Source organism: Halichoerus grypus, chromosome X (assembly GCF_964656455.1).
Source record: "Halichoerus grypus chromosome X, mHalGry1.hap1.1, whole genome shotgun sequence".
NCBI lineage: Eukaryota > Metazoa > Chordata > Mammalia > Carnivora > Phocidae > Halichoerus > Halichoerus grypus.
In genome coordinates, this window is record NC_135727.1 from 13,278,917 (window position 1) to 13,301,093 (window position 22,177).

General features: G+C 40.7%; 1 protein-coding gene across 8 annotated transcripts in view; it reads left to right on the top strand.

Moving 5' to 3' along the window:
- ATP11C (ATPase phospholipid transporting 11C (ATP11C blood group)) overlaps positions 1–22,177 on the top strand; it is a 174,336-nt gene that overhangs the window by 126,784 nt on the left and 25,375 nt on the right. For all 8 annotated transcript variants that reach the window (XM_078064938.1, XM_078064936.1, XM_078064935.1 and 5 more), the window contains 4 exons: positions 1,111–1,285; positions 5,855–5,957; positions 7,149–7,294; positions 13,286–13,345. In XM_078064938.1, the coding sequence (XP_077921064.1) occupies positions 1,111–1,285; positions 5,855–5,957; positions 7,149–7,294; positions 13,286–13,345 (484 nt within the window). The remainder of the gene's footprint in view (positions 1–1,110; positions 1,286–5,854; positions 5,958–7,148; positions 7,295–13,285; positions 13,346–22,177) is intronic.

Sequence of the window (22,177 nt, forward strand, 5' to 3'; positions counted from 1 at the left end):
AATGATGAGATCATGCTCAAATGGCACCCAAGATTCCCTGAACAAAAATTGATTAATCACTGTTTTTTTCTTAATTACAAAAAAAATGAAATGTTAATTGGTAGAATTTTCTCAGTTGTAAGTTTTCCCCCGTATATTTTTTTAAAAGATTTATTTATTTATTCTAGAGACAGAGAGAGGGCATGCATGCTGGGGGTGGGGGTGGGGTTGGAGAGGGAGAGCGGAGCCCAACATGGGGTTCAATCTCCCGACCCTGAGATCATGACCTGAGCCGAAACCAAGAGTCAATCGCTTGACCAACTGTGCCACCCAGGAGCCCCTCCCATGTGTTTTTCTTAAGTACTTGTACCTGTTATATTTGTCTCTCCTGGAACGTAATATCTCTTAGTCGTCCTGGCTATGCATGAGAATCACCTACAGAGCTTTCTGAAACATAAACCTATAAATAACCAAGCACTGCCCAAGATACTCTGATTTAATTTGTCTGGGAATAGACCTCAGGCGTGGGCAATTTTTTAAAGCTGCCCAGATGATTCTAATGGGAAGGCTATGGTTGAGAACCACTAATCCAGTATAAAATGATACTGATTTAAGGAACATATATCATTATTGTATGGTAGTTTTTAATGAACACCGTGTCTTTTAGGCTCTCCATCATTTTTGAGAAGCCAGGTCTATTGACAGGCTTTGTCATTCAGGAAAAGGTCTTCTGTGATTTGTATGCCCAAAGCCATTTTGTCTTCTTCCTCTATTATTAAGAAGTTTTGAGATTGATGATTTGTCTTCATATCAGAGTTTGACTCACTGACTGTAATTTCCACAATTCCCCTTGAGTTTATTTCACAGAGACCAGCTGCTAAATGCCCATTATTTTTAAATACCTTTTAGAATTTAGAATCTATATGGGCAGCTCGAGTCTCAAAGATGTCATGGAAAAATCTCTGTTGTGCCATCATTAGAGACAGTTGCTTCTCTGCAGTTTATAGGTTCGGGAACCAGATTGATGATGACTCTTATGCGGGACCCTCCTCTTTGTGGTTTTAAAAACAATTAGGTTTCAAAATAGGAAGATATAGGAGATTCAATTATAGCGTTGTTTTTCTTTTCCAGAGCATGGACAGAACATCAAGAATATGGATTAATCATCGATGGCTCCACATTGTCACTCATACTAAATTCTAGTCAAGACTCCAGTTCTAACAATTACAAAAGCATTTTCTTGCAGATATGTATGAAGTGCACCGCAGTGCTCTGCTGTCGGATGGCGCCTTTACAGAAAGCCCAGGTAACTGGATATTAGTTAATGTTCCGTTCCGGGGATTTCTATACACATATGTGCAGATGTTCACTTCACTTTTGTTTCTTCAAAGAGCCCTTTTTACCTTATTACATCTTCCCACGCCGCTGCTTCTTCGCAGTCAAATTCAGAGTTCTGCCCACCCATGTGAATGACCCCATGCTTCTTGTCCCCTCAAGCTGGCTGTCCAGTTCCTTGCCTTCCAAGCTTCTCTAATGAGTGCTTGGTGTGTGCTGCGTCCATTGCACTGCTCCTCGCTCCCCTGTGACATTAGCCGCGTGTGTTCTTTCTTCTCGTCATGGCGTCATGTCCGTTGGATCGCCTAGAGAAGAGCAGTGACCTCCTTGCCGAATCCACTGCGCCATCTTTTGTTCTCTTCGTTTCTCTGCCGCAGTCAGTCACAGCCTCCTTAAAACTTTCCTCCCTGAGTTTCTGTCTGTAGTCCACAGTCTTGCCTTTTTTTTTTTTTTTTTTGTCCTACTTGGCAACCTAGTGTCTTTTTATTTTGTGTCATCCTCTCACTTCTCACTAATTATCATTTTTCTCTGGGGCTAAGTCTTCCTTCTGCTTTTCACTTATAGCCTGTCTCTCTAAACACGAATTTCTGTGACTCTCATTGATAGTCTCTGGTACTGACTTTTCCTTTACGTGAAACCTCATATTTCTAGCTGCTTGCTAGACAGCTGTATGTGGAATCCCCGCTGTCATATTAAATTCTAGTGTCCAAGACAGATCTTGTCATTTTCTCCTTCAGACCAGTTTGTTTTCTCCCTTGTCTTCATTAGTCTTGTCACCAACGCCACATTTTTTTTTGCTCCCTAAGTCACCAAATGACCTTTGACCCTTCTCTTCTCCTGCACTCTTTATGTAGTCACGGTGCCCCGTTGATCCTACCTTTTGTCATAGCTCTCATTTGGGTGCCATCTTTTTAAACCTTTCACTTCCATCCCAGTCCAAGCCCTATGACTTCACACACAGACGCTGTGATTTAGCTTCCTCGTCAGTCTCCTGGCTTTCACCCATCCCCCTTCAATCTCTTGCCATGCTCCCAAATTAATCTTGTTAAAACACCACTTCTTCCATTATATATTCTTACTCAGATACTTTCATAGTTTCCTAGTCCCTGAGGATGACGGGCATTCTGGCATTCTGGCACTCTGGCATTCAGGCTCATCCCTGTTGGCCCTTGTCGTGTCTCTACGTGCTCTGTGTCCACTGTCACTCCACTGTCACTCTGTGTCCAGCCTGAATCCTCCACTCCTGTTGGTTGGTGCTCCCTTTCCTCCAAAGCTTTCCTCATCTGGAATTCTCTCTGAATTCCTCTTGGCCTAACAGAAATTTTACTCATACTTAAACCCAATTCAAGAGCCACCTCCCATAGGCTGTTTTTTCCAGCTCCTCCAGCTCGAGTTGATCTGCTTCACCTTGCTTGCTTTTTTGCCCTTAGTACAGTTAACAAACCTTTTCACTTCTGTATACACTATATTCTTTCACATGCCTTAGTGTTGCTTCTTCATATTCTTCAACTGCTTGCTCTAGACCCAAGGAATGGCTGTGTCCTTGGTTTGTCCTTTACACAAACTCTGCCCCCTACTTCATGCACATGCACACACATGCACCCACACACAGCCCATCCTAACTTAGGGCATTGTCTCTGTCTACTTTGTTCTCACTCTCAATCCCCACCACAATCAGGTGCTCTTCTTTCTTTTCTTCAACCTTCAGAGCCTTGGTTAACCCCAGTTGAGGAAGTGGATCCTACCAGAACCACAGCCATAGAAATCTGTCCCTTTAGTCAGAGGCAATCTCTCTTCCCCCCCCCCCCCCGTCCCCACATTTATTGTCTGTTGCTCAAATTGCTCACTAGGATTCTGGCTACTCCACTGCCCAGGCAGTTACTTGAATTCCTGACCCCGTACTGCTTCTCCCAGCTTCTCCTAGCCAGAATATGGAGCCTCCCTGTAGTTCAGTCCTTGGCCCGTTTTATTTCCTTCGCTATAGTCCCATCTTCCAGGATATCACCTACTCCTCTGTCAGGTCCATGCAGGTGATTTTCCAGTCACTTCTCCAATCCAAATACTTTGGCTTCTACTTTACTTCTCTAGCTGCTTACTGAACACGTCTTCTTGGGTGTTGTTATTACCATCTCAGCTCAGCTTTCTTTAGAGCCCATCATCTTCCTTGTCTTCTACATCAGTTACTGAGCTCACTGTACTTCCGGGTTTCTAGATTCAGAACCTTGAAATCTCTGGTGACTCCCCCCCCATGCTTTACCCTTCCATGTGGTTTCAGTCACCAAATTCTGTCCATTTCCTAGTACGTTGTCTTTTTCATCTTTTCTTTCCTGGCAGATGCAGATTCCTTTAACAGCTCATTGAACTCCACCTGTAACTAGCCACCTAACTTGGCTCTTTGCCTGCAGTCTTGCCTTTTCTTCCTATTCCTCCTGCAGCCTGTGACCACTTTCATAACATCACTCCCTATTGATCTGGACCCGGATATGGCTGTCCATGCCCCCTATATGAAAACTCATTGATCTGGTCAAGCCAGTCTGTCTTCTGAGCATATATTGTACCTAACCTGGCTATGTGCCTTAGATCATGCCATTCCCTCTGGAATACTCCTCCAAGCCCCTTTTCCCCATCCACGCAGATCTTTAACCATCTTTCATGATTTAGATTAAATGACTCTTCCTTCTATAAAATCATTCCTGATTACTGTGGCACGTAGAGTCCTCTCCCTTCTCTGCCATCATGGGCCTTTTTATGTGGACAACTTAGACGACAGTGTTACAAATTCCCTTGCACAGATACCTCACAGTTAGTGTTTATTGTTAATCTGATTATCTAATATTCTTGTATTCACTCCCTATCTCTCCTATTCCATTAGATGTTTCTTAAGGTGTGTGACCAGCCTGTCTTTCTTGGATATTTGCACATGACATTGCACATTGTATTGTGTGCAGTTGTATTTGGTCGATAAGTAGTTTTTGGCAAATTGATTTCTTCCGCATGAAGCTGTTTTAGAGATTGAAGAGAAGTTCTTAATCCAGGTGACCCGGGGCACAGTAAAAAAAAAAAAAAATGTTTATCTAGATCTTTCATGATTTTATAGTCCATGACTATATATCTTTTTATCTTTCCACAAGGACGACTTTTAATCTTCTTAATCCATATTTTCATGCAGAAGCTGTCACCCTTGCTAATTTTATCACCTTCCCTAGAACTTTCCTGGCTGCACCTTTTCTTCCTTAAGGTGTAAATCATTGCTGCACAAGTTTCAAGGTGCAATTAGGTTAACCAGAATTGTAGCCCGTCAAACACAAATTTAGTGCGGGTTCTTTAAGTTTGTCTTTGACTCATTTACAGATTATTTCTGAGAGTCTCTAAAAATTTTTTAAAAGAACCAAGTTGAGGGGAGGGAATGGGGGAAAGCCGGCATCTCACAATAACAGCATTTTTGTGTTAAATGGAATTGGATGTGGGGTTTTTTGTACACTATTTAGTACAACTAAAACCTGACCGAATTTTGTTTAAAGAAAAGACTGTGGGGTGGCTTAGCCTCGGGTCAGTTATTTTTAATCACTTATGTTGAAAATGGATTTTATTTATGTTAAGTGGTGAAAGCAATTCGGAGGACAGAATTTCTGCAAGGCATTAGTTAGCTTCTGAATTATATACACTTTTTTAAAACTGCCAGATTCTAGAGGGTTTTGAGGGGTGACGCATAAAGCAGTCATTATCTAAAACATGGGGTGGGAGGGTGGCTGCCTACCCAATATACTTGCACAAAGTGACTCCGCCAGAAGATTTCTTTTATTCGGTACCTGCCATGAACACAGCACTGAGCTGCATTGTGCCGTTGACACATCTTGAAGAGACACTCAGGGAATAGTGGTGACAGGCTTTATACACATATCTCAGAGAACTTTCTGCAAATCTCACCACCTTCAAGATGCCCCCATTTAAAAACGCAGCTACCTGTAGAAGAGGTAAGATCATATTGGGCATTGGGAGATTTAGTAAAGTTTAGTTGGCAGCTAGATGGGTGTAAGAGTTTATCATCGGGGAAGTCCCTGGGAATAGGGGAATGCGCCGAAGGGAGTGGTTGTATCTGCAGGGAGGAGAGATGGAGAGGGTCTAGAAGCATTGTTCTCTCACTTCCTACTCTTATTCCAGTAGCCCTAATGCATGGTACCTCAAATCAGCTTTCTGGTCTCCGCTGTCACACTCAACACCCCATCTGAAAGGACATGTGAAGCAAGGACAAAAGAGGGAAACAGGTTGGCCTCTTAGTATAGGTAGGAGGCAAGGTTTTCTGACACTTCGTATATGCATGGAAACAAAAAAAAAATAGTGGGCACTGGTGTTACATTTAAAATGCTACATTCTTTTACCTCTGAGAATTCAAGGCTATTGTATGTAATACGCACAAACTACCTTTCTATTTGTTTGCAAGGCCTCCATTTACAAGTGTGAACGAGGCATATACCCGCAATGTAGTAGTCTCACATTCTGCTTTGACCTTTTCTGTACCTCTTTTGTATTTAATGTTTAGATTGTCAGAATGGTGAAGAATTTAAAAGGCAGCCCAATAACGCTGTCGATAGGTGATGGTGCCAATGATGTTAGTATGATCTTGGAATCCCATGTGGGAATAGGTAAGAACCACCTAATGAGATGGCAGCTGTAAGGTATCCATATCGCTTGTTAGGTCGCGTGGTCTTATATTCTAGAGAGAATGTCTTAGTTACTCCTCTTGAATTTTAATTTGGGGATGATAATTATTCATTGATGAAGGTCCTCATCTAACACGTCCATCCCAAAGTCCTGCCCCGGTGGGAACGTAGCAATACAAAGTTAGAGGATATTTTTTATATTAGCCAAGTAAAGTGAATTTCCCAAGCCTGCTGGCGGTACAATTGATCATTTAGCTCTCACTTTAACAGCATGCATGAAATTTTATTGATTTTCTGCCCCTGGCCACATCGCCTGCTTATGTTGCTGCACTCTATCTTCTGAGATTCTTAACTGTTTGGGACTAAGAAATGATAATTGGTTGGCTGGTTTTCCACATGGCAATATTTATGGGTGCTTTGGGCTGTAGTGTTGAATTTATATGTTGGCATGCAACAACAGCTTTTTCTCCTGCCTGCACCATTTTTTTCCCATGTCAGGCTGCTGATAGGCAGCAATCCTAACACCCCAGGAGGTTTGGTTTGTTTTTGTTTTTGTTTTTTTTTGAAGGGAAGAAATAATGGTCTAGGTATCTTGGGAATTATTATTACTGTACTCTGGATTCCCAAATTCTTTCCATTTGGAAGTAACCCTATTTAGTGTGGAACTCTCAGTTGTACTCATTGGTTATTCAGTGTGGAAATGGCCTAAAGCTACTTGAGCTCATGGAACCACTTGGGCTACTACTCAGAGTTTCATTCAGTGAGAGGACTTCACCATCTCATTGTAACTCTCAGTTTTGAGCTCCTGGACCACAAACCCCAGGTCTCTGAGTTGCTTTGATACAGCCCCTTGTCTAGGAGCATGTACATTTATGCACTTACTAAGAGCCTTTTTTCAGATAAATTTTCAGATTTAATTTTTTCCTTAATTTTTGCCTTGTAATGATTAAAACAATGATTCTATTTGTTTTATATCGTGTTATAAATAAGTAATTACCAGTTAAGTTTTACTTTTTATTGGTAAGACTCATTGTCACTGTTACAGCACTTTTTGGTTAAAAAAAATTTAAACTACATGAGTGAACTGTGCCACATAAACAAGTTAAAAGTGTGAAAATAACAAATCAGGAGGTTGTTTATTTTATAAAATAGTCAGATTTTTCTCTTTTTCAGGTATTAAAGGCAAAGAAGGTCGGCAAGCAGCCAGGAATAGCGATTATGCTGTTCCGAAGTTTAAACATTTAAAAAAACTGCTCTTGGCTCACGGACATCTATATTATGTGAGAATAGCACACCTTGTACAGTATTTCTTCTATAAGGTATGGAACAAAATATTTGTAATTGAACTTATCACCATCTAACCCAGCATTGGCTCAGCTTGGTCATAGGATTTTCCTCCCATTTTTCACGGTTCTTTTGCTGTCTTAGTACTGAGATTTGTGGTCTACAAAACATAATCTATCTAATGAATCAGAAACTAGAAATTCCTGGGGCACCTGGGTGGCCCTCAGTTAAGCGTCCGACTCTTGATTTCGGCTCAGGTCTTTCTGCTCAGGTTGTGATCTCAGGGTCGTGAGATCGAGCCTTGCTTTGGGCTCCGCGCTCAGTGGGGAGTCTGCTTGAGCTTCTCTCCGTCCCCATCTGCCCTCCCTCTCCCCCCCACACACACAGGCGCGCACTCTCTCAAATAAAAAATGTTTTTAAAAAAGAAACTAGAAATTCCTTTTAATGCGAGCAATTTGGGATGAAATTTTTAAGTCAACTTTCTTGAAGTGGAGTTTAAATACAGTAAAATGTACCCATTAAAAGTGTACATTTCCATTTTGACACATGTATACATCCATGTAACCATCAACCCAGAAAGTTCCCACGTGCTCCTTCTCAGTCTCCTCTACCTTGCACCAATGACTAATCTGATTTGTATTGTTATACAATATATAGTGATACTTACAACATAAAATATATAAATTTAGGTATAATTTATGCAGTATGCAGATTAGAGTTGCCTGTTTTAGAACTTCATATAAATAAAATCATATGTGCTCTTTTGTGTTTGGCCTGTTTCACTTAGCATAATGTTTTTATGCCTCATCCATGTTATATCGTATTATCAATAGTTGGTTCCCTTTTTATCCTAAAGAGTATTCTGAACTACTCTTTTCAAGTGGAATTACACAGGTAAAGCAGTTAGAAGCAAAATTGCATTCATTGAAGGATGATGAGTCCAGGGCTATTTCCTTGCTCAGTCTCCTTGTCTTGCCCAGAGATTCCTCAGAGCACAATTTGGAGTCCCATGAATATAGTACAAGCCACTCATTTTATGCCTAATGAACCTGGCATACATGAAGGTGAAATAATGTCTAAAGTATGAAAATCATTTTAAGCCGACAAGGGCCAGAACTTGATCTCTTGTTCTGTGTTCTGTTCAGTATAGTTTTTAAAGTTTTTTTCACTTTTTGTGTTGAAATAATTTCAGACTTTAAAAAAATTGCGAAATTAGTGAAATAATTTTCATATACTCTTTGTCTGCTGTTAACACCTTAGATAACATGCAGTATAGTTATCAAGACCTGTAAATTGATATTAATTGGCACATTATTAACCAGTCTACATGTAGTCTTGGAATTTTGCCAGAGGTCCCACTGGTAGTCTCTTTGAGGTCTGTTTCAGGCTCATGATTTCATTTAGCTGTCTTACCTCCTCAGTCGTCTTTTTTTTTTTTTTTTTTTTTTTAGTTTCTTTATTTTGGAGAGAGTGTGAGAGAGAGAGAGCATGAGCAGGGGAGAGGGGCAGAGAGAGAAGCAGACTCCCCACTGAGCAGGGAGCCCAACACGGGGCTTGATCCCAGGACCCTGAGATCATGACCTGAGCCAAAGGCAGACGCTTAACTCACTGAGCCACCCAGGCGCCCCCTCCTTAGTCTTCTTTACACTGGAATACTGCTATCTTCTTTGTCTTCGTGATCTTAACGTTTTCGAAGAGTACCGGCCAGTTTATGCTTTTTTGGCACCAATACCTGATATGATGCACTGAGCAGGTTACAACATTACTTCTATGGTATTGGTGCCAAAAAAGCATAACCTGATTCTCATGATAAGCAAACATTAGACAAACCCAAATTGAGGGACATTCTACAAACTGGCCAGTTTATTTATTATTTATTTTATCATAATCCTGTGAGCAACAGGAAGTTATTTGTTATATACTTCTTTTTGTCTTTAGCCTTAGAGTATACAGTCAAAATACTATTTCCAAAATTACTTTTTTTCCTTTTCCACCATTTCATTGTGGTTATGTTATTTATTTGTAATAGAGTTAGGTTAAATTTTTGTTTGCATACCATTTTGGTCCTTCCTCTCTAATCCTGATTGATTTTAATTATTTTTTAAGTATGTAAAACATTGGCATGGTTCTCCTCAAGACGAGGTTCTCTGAGAATCTTGCTTAGTGACTTAATGCTCTAATCAAAAGGAAACTCATGCAACAATGATTTTTCTCAAATCCCTCTTATATATAACTCTTTTTCCAAAATGAAGGTTTTGAAGTCATCTGTAATTATAATCATACCCACAGAGAGAACTAATGGTGACATTTTATGTGATCTGTTCTATATAAATTAAATTGTGTTGACATTATTTTTGGGTTTTGGGTTTTTTTGGTGTTTTTTTCTTTTTTCCAAGTAAGCTCTGTGCCCAACCTGGGGCCCAAACTCAAAACCCCCAAGATCAAGAGTCACATGCTCCACCAACCAAGCCAGCCAGGTGCCCCTATATTGTTTTTATACACTACTGGGGTTTTTTTTTTCAATTTTTATATTGAGATATACTTCACATAACAAAATTCACTATCATACATTCAAAGTGTACAATATGGTGTCTTTTAGTGTATTCGCTATGATGAGCAACCATTGCCACTATCTAATTCCAGAACATTTCCATCACCCCATAAGAAGCCCCATACTTTTAGCAGTCAGTCCCAAAACATACTGTTTTGCACTTTTCCCTTTTCACTTAATAATATATTGTGAACAGTTTTCTCACCCAGTTAATTATTCACCTAAAACATGATAATGGTGTGGAATCCCAAACCCCTGAGTGGACACTGAGGTCATTTCCCCAACAATACCTTGGTTTTCTTTTATCACCGAGCATTAGAGTTCATGTTAGACTGAGCTTGCCTAATCATTTTTGTCTACCAGGGGAGAGAATTTACCAAAGTTCTTAATTGGATTCTACTTTGTAGGTACATTACCAAGTTTGTGTGCAAGTTAAATGATTCAAACCGTTACGGTGTTTGGATTTCATGCCCTATATTTCTCAGAAGGGAAAGCACAGCAACTGTTTTTGTGTGTCAGTTTTCTGTGATCAATCCCTGTTCTTACTAGCTTTCTATTTTCGAAAAGACCTACATAACTGTGAGGGGCACCTGGCTGGCTCAGTCAGGAGAGCCTGCGACTCTTGATCACAGGGTTGTGAGTTTGAGCCCTACATTTAGCATGGAGCCTACTTTAAAAAAAAACGTTTTCAAAAAAATACGTGTTGGGATGCCTAGCTGGCTCAGTGGAGCGTGTGACTCTTGATCTCGGGATTGTGAGTTTGAGCCCCACGTTGGGTGTAGAGACTACTTAAAAATAAAATTTTAAAAATAAATACGTACATACATAAGTGTGAACCCAGGTTTACAGATTTGCCAGGACCCTGTCATCCAGTATCAGCTGGTATCCCAGCCAAACATAGACGATGATGATAATGATGATTAACCCAGTATGTGTAAGATACTTGCTGTTGACAAAAGCACATTATTTTCTTATTCAGTCCTCACAAATCTCCTTTGAGCAATTACTATTATTTTCATTTAAAATATGTGGAAAGCAGAGCTCAGAGAGCTTACAAAACTTACCTTTCCCTCCTCAGCTCGAAGGTGGCAGAGCTAGATTTCCACAATAGGATTATTTACTCTCAGTCCAAGACTTTTTTGTACATCACAGTTAGGGTCTGTCAGGCCTTGAACTAAGTAATTCAACAGCCCCACTTGGGGACAGGTGGTTATTCTCTTACTTATCCCTAGTAGGCGAGCCCATGAAGATTTGCCATGCATATCTGCCTAACACTCTGATCCCATTCCTGAGGCCTGGTTTGCCTCAAGATTTTGGCCTGCAATTCAAGCACCTACCACCAGATGGAAGAAATGCTCTGTTAAGGAAAACAAAACAAGCATTAAAATGGCTGTTTACCAGTGGTTAGTAATTAACATATCCCTGTTCCCAATTTAGGGGATTATTCGTGTAGCTAATGCCCTCTGTCTTCATTAGGATCTCTGCGCTCACTATCACCTTAGTTACTGACTTAGCAATATTCCTTTTCCACGGCTGCCTTTTATCCCAGGGTGATTTCTAATACTTTCAACCCTCTTGAGCTGGGCTGAAAAGCCTTCCTTCCTCTTACCTTGCCATTGCATCTTCAAATAACAGTTGCTTCACTCCTGAAGTGCTTCAGTGACAGGTGTTCCTGCCGTCTGTTTCTCCGTTCAATCCACCTTGCATAATTCAGCCAAGTCAACGTTGGGAAACTGCCACTATTTAACCTGTCCTCCAGAAACTTCACTCTCCATTGTCTAAGGATTAGCCTGTCTTTTAAGGCACCCCACGGTCTGACCCTGTCCTGCCTTATATGTTTAAAATACATGCACCTTGGGGCACCCGGGTGGCTCAGTCGTTAAGCATCTGCCTTCAGCTCAGGTCATGATCCCAGGGTCCTGGGATCCAGCCCCTCGTCGGGCTCCCTGCTCCGCGGGAAGCCTGCTTCTCCCTCTCCCACTCCCCCTGCTTGTGTTCCCTCTGTCGCTGTGTCTCTTTCTGTCAAATAAATAAATAAAATCTTTTTAAAAAATAAATAATAAAAAAATAAAATACATGCACCTTGCCTTGGTTCATGCTGTCAACATATCCTATCCATCTGTAACACCTTGTTCAAGTTCTAATTTATTTATTTATGCAGTCAATAGATATGTTTGAATGTGTTACCATGTGCCAAGCACCATTTTAAGACCTAAAGATTCATAAGGACTAAGACGGCAAAGTCTCTGTTCTCAGGGGACTTACATTCTAGTGGGAGAGTCAGACCTTCCCTTCCCACAAAGCACCCCCATAACCCCCCTGAGTACTGCCTCCTCCAACCTCAGAGCACTTTTTTTTTAAGTATGGTTTTGCATTCTCCCAAAATTGATGCATACACGTGAGTGTCCCCCTTTCAAGAGGTGACCTTGGGAGCTCTGACACGCCGATGCTGTAGGACTTAATTCAATACATGTATAGCACTTTTCTTTAGGAAGAGCTTCCAGAGCCTGTAGTATATTCACCTAAATACCCTCAGCTATAGCAGATGTTCATCCTTCGAGGATGCATTGGATTTTTAAAAACAGCTTCAAGCCTCCTAGCCTGGTAAATTAGCTAGGTGAGAATGTGTGACAGAAGGAAAGAGACTAGTTTTCTGACATACCCCGAAAACGGGCTCTTGAAGGGCTACCCAAAGAGACATCCAGAGACATCATGAACAAGTGAGAACAGCTCTCAAATGGGGTCCCATCCTACCACGACGGGTGGCACTCATTTGAAAATACTAGTTCTGGTGATTTTGCCTGAAGACATTAATTTCAGTATTTATAGTCCTACCTAGTGGCTTTTACTGTGTTATGAATTCTCAGCTTACATTTTTTCCTATTTGTTTTTAGTGTTCTCCCAATTAAATAAGTCCCTTAGGAGTAAGAAGCTTTGCTCTGGGTTTTTGTTTTATTTATTTATTTATTTTTTTGTATTACCCACAGTACCATCTTTGCATATAATAGGTGATCAATAATAATATGTCAGTTGTTTGATGAGGCAGTAATAAAGACAGTAAAGCATTAGTTGGTACTGTTAGTGTATCCTGGCTGTTTATGGGCATTAATTGACTTTAAATGTACACTTTGAGCTTTATGTCAGTCTGCCTTATGTTGATTTTGCAAATCAGATTGGCATTTAAGGGGTAATACCTAAATGTTTGTGTTTGTATGAGCTTATGTCTTCCCTCAAGGAAGAATAGCAAGAGGTTCTCATAAGGTGAGATCCTCTTTCTGCTTGGTAAGGCAAAAGTTGGTATTAATATGAGTTAATCATTTGTCTTTGAGCTGTTTGCTTATAACCGTAATAGAGATTTATTGTGTTATGATTAGAAGGGCTTGGGATTGACTGTAGACTATTTGGAGTACAATATCCTGTGCTAGTTTAGAAAGTTCAAGTGAAAACTAACTCTTTTTTACATTTTTTTTTCCAGAACCTTTGTTTCATTTTGCCACAATTTTTGTACCAGTTCTTCTGTGGATTCTCACAACAGGTTTGTTTCCCTAGTTATTTGTTATAATGTACTTTATGTTGGCCATGAATAAATTACCTTTTTATGTATTGGATTGTAGAGATGAGAGAGGTATGTTCAAAGTAAAACAATTTTATTATTTTTTTTTATTTTTTGGTTCAACAGTTGATCTTCTTGCCCTGGTTTTTGACAATAGCAAATGTTTATGTCTTTGCTTTAGTGATGTTCTTATTATTCCTTTCTTCTTGAAAGTTATTTGGTACCTCCTGTTGGAGGAGATACCTTAAGGAGATAACCCTAAGAGTATTTCTTTTAATCAGTGTAAACCATGCTTTCCAATAATCCTAAAATGGTGTAGTTTAATATTTCATCAAATAAAATCTCACACCTTTGCAGTTTCTCAGGTTGATTTGCTAGAAGAATGTTGATCTTTCAACTGGCCAAGAAGCTGTGATCCCTGGATAGAGCCTTGGATTACTTGAGCAACTCTACATTTTTTGTCCTTTATTGTTTTCTGAACATCTATTATTACATAAAGAATAGGATATATGTTATATTGATACATAAGTGGTGGGAAGGGCATGCACATTTATAGCCTTAACAACTGGAATGGAACTTGTGTCACTTCTAGTGGAAGGATAGCCCAGTACAGGAGCTGGAATGCTCAATGACTGAGAAATTTTGCAGTTAATCTATGAACAATTCAGTGATTTTGCCATGCTGAGCTAATGGTAACATCACCGCAGATATTAGAGACCGAGTTTCTAAATTTCAAGGCATACCTCATTCCTCCTGCTAGGAAGAGATTTTTTTTTCTAATTTCTTGGCAGTATTTTTAAGACAGTATGTTCTTCTGAATGAAAAGTGATTGCTCTCTTTCCCTAGAACTTGCCTCTTCATTGGGTATGCTCTTCCTTACATCAGTGTCTTGTGGTCAAGCCCGTGGTGCCAGTTCAGCAGAGTTGCTTTATGAATTAATCATCTACCAGCTGTAGGAAGTGCCATCAGCCTTCTTGTATGCAAAACTAACAGTCTTAGTTACAGAGAGTTTTCTAAATTCTGATGAATCTGCTTTGTCTGAACATCCAGATTACTACTGGTCAAATGCTCACTTCGTGGATGAGTGCAGGTATTAAAAAGACATTTCAGGGGTGCTTGGGTGGCATCTGCCTTCAGCTCAGGTCATGATCCCAGGGTCCTGGGATCGAGCGCCACATCAGGCTCCCTGCTCAGCCGGGAGTCTGCTTCTCCCTCTCCCACTCCCCCTGCTTGTACTTTCTCTCTTTCTTTCTCTCTCTCTCTCTCTCTCTCTCCCTCTCTCTCTGTCAAATAAAATCTTCAAAAAATAAAAAGACATTTCAAATTTTGTAGCAGAATGCTAAAGGGAAATTGGCTTAATCTGGTTAAAACATTGTTTTTAGTTTGAAAGGAGTGTGTTCACAAGTTGTATGAGGAAAGGACTTATTCCTTATAAAGCCATCTGAGACTCAGACCCTAGTCTGTCTGGAGTCTGCTTAGGTTACCTTAGCTATTGAGGTTTCCATAGGAGTTGATGTTTGGCTTCCTCAGTTGCTCAGATGGTAGGTCCGTTCATTTAATGAGTATCTCTTGAGTGCCTACTGTATGCCAGGCTAAGTGCTGGGGATATAACAGTGATCAAAACAAAGTCTTAGCCATGGAGCTTGCAGTATAGTGTTAGGGGGTGAGACTGCAATCATACAAATATGTCAGGTACTGATACAGGCTCCAAAGGAAAAAGTAAAGCATTATAAACTGGTGGAGCATGAATGCAGAAGTCTGCTATTTTAGAGATGATCTGGAAAGTTCTCCCTGAGGTGACATTTGGGCAGAGATCTGAAGGAGAGGAGGGAGGGAACTGTCAGACATCTTAGAGGAAAAGTGTATCGGGTAAAAAGAAGGTCTCTCTCAGGTGGTGGCATCATGTGCAATATTTTTATTTTTTACTTTGGCCTTGTGCTAGTGCTGGATGTAGCAACCATTATTGCAAATATGTTTAGAGTACATACAGGTAGGCAGCCTTTTTCAACTTAAGTCCATGTCACATGTTCTCTCCAACCCTGGAAATTGGAGAGCAAGCTACAGAGAATGTAGAAATGGGACCAGGATTCAGATTCTTTAAGCAAAAAGCAACTCTTTCTTTAGCAAAGCTAGGATAGTACTGGTCTTTTTCCTATGTGAAAAGAAAACATTTGTAGCAGGTTTAATAAGAAACTATTATCAACTAAACCTGTTGTTTGTTTTGAGGACATTCTGTGTCCTAATTATGCATCTAAGAATTATAATTATCTCTCATGTAACATTGAAGTACCGTTGTGGAAAAAAAGTAGATTGATGCTTCTTTTGTTTGAATGAAATTCAAGACGAAATTACTCACCAGGCAATCTTTTTGTTTGTATGTTTGTTGTTGTTTTCAATTTTCTCATTAGTGAAAATGGGGTAGTTTCCAATGAAAATATAGTATTGTGTGCCAACAAACTAATCCTCTCCCTTGAAAATGAAAAGGAACAAAACACCTATTTGGGGGTTCTTTTCAATTCAGAAGATAATTTTTGCTGAGTTTAAATCTAGGGGAGTTAGGATGGTGGAGCATTAGGGGGACCCTAAGCATGTCTTGTCCCTTGAACACAGCTACATAGTTATCAAATCATTCTGAACAACCAAGAAATCAATCAGAAGTCTGAGAGAACAAAAACTGCAAGTCTGCAAGTAGAAAAGCAACCACCTTTTGGAAGGTAGGAGGTGCAGAGATTTGAATTGGGGGAGATATAGCCGTAGATACAGTGGCGGGGAGGGAGCCTGTTTATGGAGGCTACTGCAAAACATTATGAGCACCGTAGTGCAAAAATCAGAACTTTTAGAAGTCTGCTACAGTGGGGGATGTGCCCAGCTTAAAGGCACTCAGGTGGCAAAGCAGGGTGGAATCCCAGGAGGGACACCATGGTCTGAGGATCCCCTGGGTCCCAAGAATAGGTTGCACTGTTCCCAGGCATAGGAACATAGAAGCCAGCTGAGAACAGTGATTCTTGGTGCCAGCTTTCTGCCCTATTTTGCCATAAACTGCAAACCCCTGCACATTTATGTGACCACTTTCCTGGCAGGGGCCAGCAACTCGCAAAAGTGTGGCAAGGCCCTCCCCCAGAAGAGCAGCGCACATCTGCGCTGTGGTAGTCCTTGAAATTCAGAGTTTTGAAACTCAGTTGTGTGCCTGAGATTAAAGAAAAAAAAACTCAGACACAGATCAGTTGAACGCAGGGTTCTGACGGAAATCAGTGATTGACTGCTCTTCTGTGAGGGCTCACTGAGGAGTGGGGGGCGGGAACTTTCAGCTCTAGGGCTAGAGAGTGGTACACTACCATATTCATCCCACCCATCAGTGCTGAGAGCCTTCAGGGAGCAAAACAGCACCACCTAGTGGAATCCGGAGCTGCTTACACCAAGCCCCGCCCCCCTACGCCCTGGAGGCGCATTTCCACTAGGACAGGTCCACCTTAGAATCATCCCAACAGGCTGCTTCCCCAGAAGACCGGCACAAACAACTCACTTACACCAAGTTTACTGATCATAGAGTGCTGCAAAGCTTCAGTTCTAGGGGAAAATAGGATCTAGCTTCCTTTTTACTTTTTATTTTTTTGTTTTTTCATTTATTTTCTTTTCAATTCATTTTGTAAATTTTTTTAATTTTTCAAATTTTTATTTGTGTATACTTTATATTTTTGTATTTTTGGTTACTTTTATTTATTATTTATTTATTTTGGGATCTAGATTCTTCTAAGAAGCAGACCAAAACACACCCAGGATCTAGGGTTTTGGGGGGAATTCTTGTTTTTTTGGGTTTTTCTTTGTTGTTTTTTGTGGGGGGGTTTGTTTCATTTTCTTCTTTTCTGGACAAAATGATGAGACGGAGAAATTCACCCCAAAAGAGAACAGGAAGTGGAACTCAGGGCAAAGGATTTAATCAGTACAGATATAATTAAGATGTCTGAACTGGAATTTTAAAAAGACGATTAGCTGGGCTTGAAAAAAGCATAGAAGACTAGAGAATCCCTTACTGTGGAGATAAAAGAACTTAAATCTAGTCAGGCCAAAATTAAAAATGATATAACCGAGATGCAATCCCAAGTGGAGGACATAAAAACAAGGATGGACGAAGCAGAGGAGCAAATCAGTGAAATAGAAGATAAAATTACGGAAAATAATGAAGCTGAAAAGAAGAGAGAAAGAAAGGTAATGAACCACAAAGATAGGTTAGGGAACTAAGTGACTTATTAAAACAATGTTCGTATCATAGGAGTCCCAGAAGGTGAAGAGAGAGAAAAAGGGGCAGAAGGTTTATTCAAATAAATTATAGCTGAAAACTTCCCTAATTTGGGGAAGGACACAGACATCAAAATCCAAGAAGCACAGAGAACTCCCATTAAATTCAACAAAAGCTGACCATCGCCAGGGCATATCATAGTCAAATTCACAAAATACAGACAAGGAAAGAATCCTGAAAGCAGTGAGGTTGGGCAGTGGGGGCGGGGGATAAAAGTCCTTTACCTACAAGGGAAGACAGATCAGGTTTGCAGCAGATCTGTCCACAGAAACTTGGCAGGCCAGAAAGAAGTGGCAGGAGATATTCAACATGCCAAATGGGAAAAATATGCAGCCAAGAATTCTTTATCCAGCAAGCCTGTCATTCAGAATAGAAGGAGAGAGAAATTATTTCCCAGACAGACAAAAACAAAAGGAGTTCATGACCACTAAATCAGCCCTGCAAAGAAATTTTAAGGGGGACTCATTGAGTGGAAGAAAAAAAAAGACCAAAATCAACAAAGACTAGAAAGGACCAGAGAACATCACCAGAAACACCAATTATACAGGTAACACAATGGCACTAAACTCATCTCTTTCAATAATCACTCAGAATGTACATGGACTGAATGCTCTAATCAAAAGACATAGGGTATCAGAATGGGTAAAAAAACAAGATCCATCTATATGCTGCCTACAAGAGACTCATTTTAGACCTAAAGATACCTGCAGATTGAAAGTGAAGGGATGGGGGCACCTGGGTGGCTCATTTGGTTAAGCGTCTGACTCTTGATTTCAGCCCAGGTCATGATCTCAGGGTTGTGAGATTGAGCCCCATGTTGGGCTCTGCACTGGGCGTGGAGCCTGCTTGAGATTCTTTCTCAAAAAAAAAAAACCAGATTCTCTTTCCCTCTCTCTGCCCCTCCCCACCTCCCCGTTTTCTCTCTCTCTCTCTCTCTCTCTCTCTCTCTCAAAAAAAAGTGGGGGGATAGAGAACCATCTGTCATGCTAATGGACATCAAAAGAAAGCTGGAGTAGCCATACTTAGATAAGCTAGATTTTTTTTTTAAGATTTATTTATTTATCTTAGAGAATGAGAGAGAGCGTGGCAGGGAGGGGCAGAGGGAGAGGGAGAGAGAGCCCCAGGTGGACTCTGCAATGATCACTGAGCCCAACACAGGCCTCAACTCATGACCCTGAGATCACAACCCAAGCCAAAACCAAGAGTCGGACACTTAACCAACTACACCACCCAGGTGCCCCGGACAAACTAGATTTTAAAACAAAGACTGTGGGGCGCCTGGGTGGCTCAGTTGTTAAGCACCTGCCTTCAGCTCAGGTCATGATCCCAGGGTCCTGGGATTGAGCCCCGCATCGGGCTCCCTGCTCCGCAGGAAGCCTGCTTCTCCCTCTCCCACTCCCCCTGCTTGTGTTCCCTCTCTTGCTGTGTCTATCTCTGTCAAATAAATAAAAATCTTTAATAAAAAATAAATACATAAAGACCGTAACAAGAGATGGAAAAGGTCATTATATCATAACTAAGGGGTCTATCCATCAAGAAGATCTAACAATTGTAAATATGCCCCCAACTTGGGAACACCCAAATAAATCAATCAATTAATAATAAAGAAACTCATTGACAGTAATACAGTAATAGTAGAGGACTTTTAACATCCCCCTCACAACAATGGACAGATCCTCTAAGCAGAAGATCAACAAGGGCTTTGAGTGACACCCTGGACCAGATGGGATTAACAGCTATATTCAGAACATTTCATCCTAAAGCAGCAGAATACACATTCTTTTCGAGTGCACGTGGAACATTCTCCAGAATAGATCACATACTGGGTCACAAAACAGGCCTCAGAAAGTACAAAATGATTGAGATCATACCATGCGTATTTTCAGACCACAGTGCATTAAAACTTGAAGTCAACCACAAGAAAATATTTGGAAGGACCACAAATACATGGAGGTTAAAGAACACCCTACTTTATGAATGAATGGATCAACCAGGAAATTAAAGAAGAAATTTTTAAAAATACATGGAAGCAAATGGAAATGAACACATGACATCCAAAACCTTTGGGATACAGCAAAGGCGGTTCCAAGAGGGAAGTATATTGCCATACAGGCCTACCTAAAGAAGCAAGAAAATTCTCAGATACACAACTTAACCTTACACCTAAAGGAGCTGGAAAAGGAACCAACATAGCAAATAAAGCCTAAAGCCAGCAAAAGAAGGGAAATAATAAAAATTACAGCAGAAATAAATGATATAAAAACAAAACAAAACAAAAACAGATTAATGAAAGTAACATGAGGAACAGTGGAGCCTCTCAGGAAGAGAGTATTAGAAAAATCATAGATTTGGGCTTGGGACACCTGACTGGCTCCATCAGTAGAGTGTGCAACCTTTAATCTCGAGGTCGTGAGTTCGAGCCCCGTATTGAGTATAGAGATTACTTAAAAATAAAATCCTTTAAAAAAAAAAAAAAAAGATTTGGGCTTGAATTAGGTCATTTGGGGAAATTTTTTTTTTTTAAGATTTTATTTATTTATTTGACAGAGAGAGACACAACGAGAGAGGGAACACAAGCAGGGGGAGTGGGAGAGAGAGAAGCAGGCTTCCCGTTGAGCAGGGAGCCTGATGCGGGGCTCGATCCCAGGACCCTGGGATCATGACCTGAGCCGAAGGCAGACGCTTAACAACTGAGCCACCCAGGCGCCCCTATTTGGGGAAAAGTTTAAGATGAGCGGGGCTTGCTCTAGATTGGGTGCTGTCAGTAAGTGGGGGTAATTTTATGACTAAGCATTTCAGTGCATCTTACCAGGAGGCTTGAAGACTAGGAGGCTACCACTGTCGTTGGTGAAGAAACAATAGTCACCCATATTTGCCAGAACAGGGATATTGTTTAATGTTGTGATTTGGACAATGTTCATATTCTGTGTTCAACGTGATTATGGGTTGATGTTCTTGTCTCGATCCGTCATGGTGACAGAATAGCCTTGTTTGATGTTGTTATTCGATGAAATTGTTCGTGTTCGACAGGAGAACACCATTGCCTAGCTTGTGAGTGCCAGGACAGTTTCTAGATGTTAGGGGCTGCCTTGTTTCTCTCAGTCTATGCCTGTTGATAAAGTAGATAAAAATCCCTGCCCGTGTAGAGCTTGAATTCTAGTGTGAAGAGAGACAGTAAAAATAATAAATGTATAACAAGATAAAAGGTGATTAGTACTATAGGAAAATAAAAAACAAGATAATAGGGGAAATATGTCCGTGAGAAAGGGAGTAGCAACTTAAATCAAGGTTGGTCTCTCTGAGAAAGTGACATTTGAGCTGATATTTGTGAGTGAGGGAGTAATCCATGAGGCTCTCTAAAGGAAAAATGTTCCAGGCAGGGGCAACAGCAAGTTCAAAGGAAGTCCTAAATCAGGAGTGTGCCTGACATGTTGGAGGTACAGTGAGGAAGGCATTGCTGCTGGAGTGGAATGAGCAAGGAGCAGGAGAGATCTAAGAGAGAAGGCCAGACAGAAGAAGCCAGATCAAGTGGGACTGGATAGCCACTCCTTTGTAGGAACCTTTTTTTTTTTTTTTTTTTTTAACTTTCAGAGATAAAGGAACCCACTGCCGAGTTTGAACAAAATAGTGACTTGATTTGGCTTCCTTTCTGACAGAACTACTCGGGCCATTGTGTGGACTGGAGATCAAGGGGAGAAGTAGGGAGCCATTTAGGAAGCTTGCAGGGTGGTAACTGTGGAGATGCTGAGAAGTGATCTGGTTCTGAATATATTTGAAGGTAGAGCCAGTAAACACTCCTGAATTGACTGGATGTGGGTATGAAAAAGAAAAGAGTCAAGGATGAATCCAAGATTTTGGTTCTGCTTGATCACCAAGATTTAGTTGCCCTTTCCTGAGATGGGGAACACTTCAAGAGGAGCCGGTTTGAGCTAAGGAGTTCAGTTCTGGATGTAGGTTTGAAATACATTTCCAAGAGGTAACAAGTGGGTAACTAGATACATGGGGACAGGTCTGGGCCAGAGATAAATACTTGGGAATGTTCAGTGAATGGATGGTGTTAAAACACAGAACTGGTGAGATCACCTAGAGAGTGAGTATGAAGTTCCAAACACTTGATTGCTGGAACACTCCAACAGAGGGCTCAGGCAGAATAGGAGACTAAAGAAATGGCTAGTGAGATAGGAGAATCACTAATTTCAAAATATTTCTTGAGCACCCAGATGGTGCTGGGCACCAAGAGAGGGACTCTGGTTGCAACATTGTAGGGGCTCTTCACTGAGATAGAGAACGTAGGAGAAAGCAAATTTAAGGGGAAAGTTAATGAGTTTGGTTTTAGACATTTTGAGTTGCAGATGCCTATGGGACAGCCAGCAGAAAGGTGGAGATTTGGGTCTGGAGCCTAAGGAAGTCATGCCTGTGTACCTGTTTTTAGCTTTGTTTTTGCAAATACGTTTATTTAATCCTTAGTAAATGGCCACATTCAATATCATAAATACAGCCTAGAGAAAATTATAGTG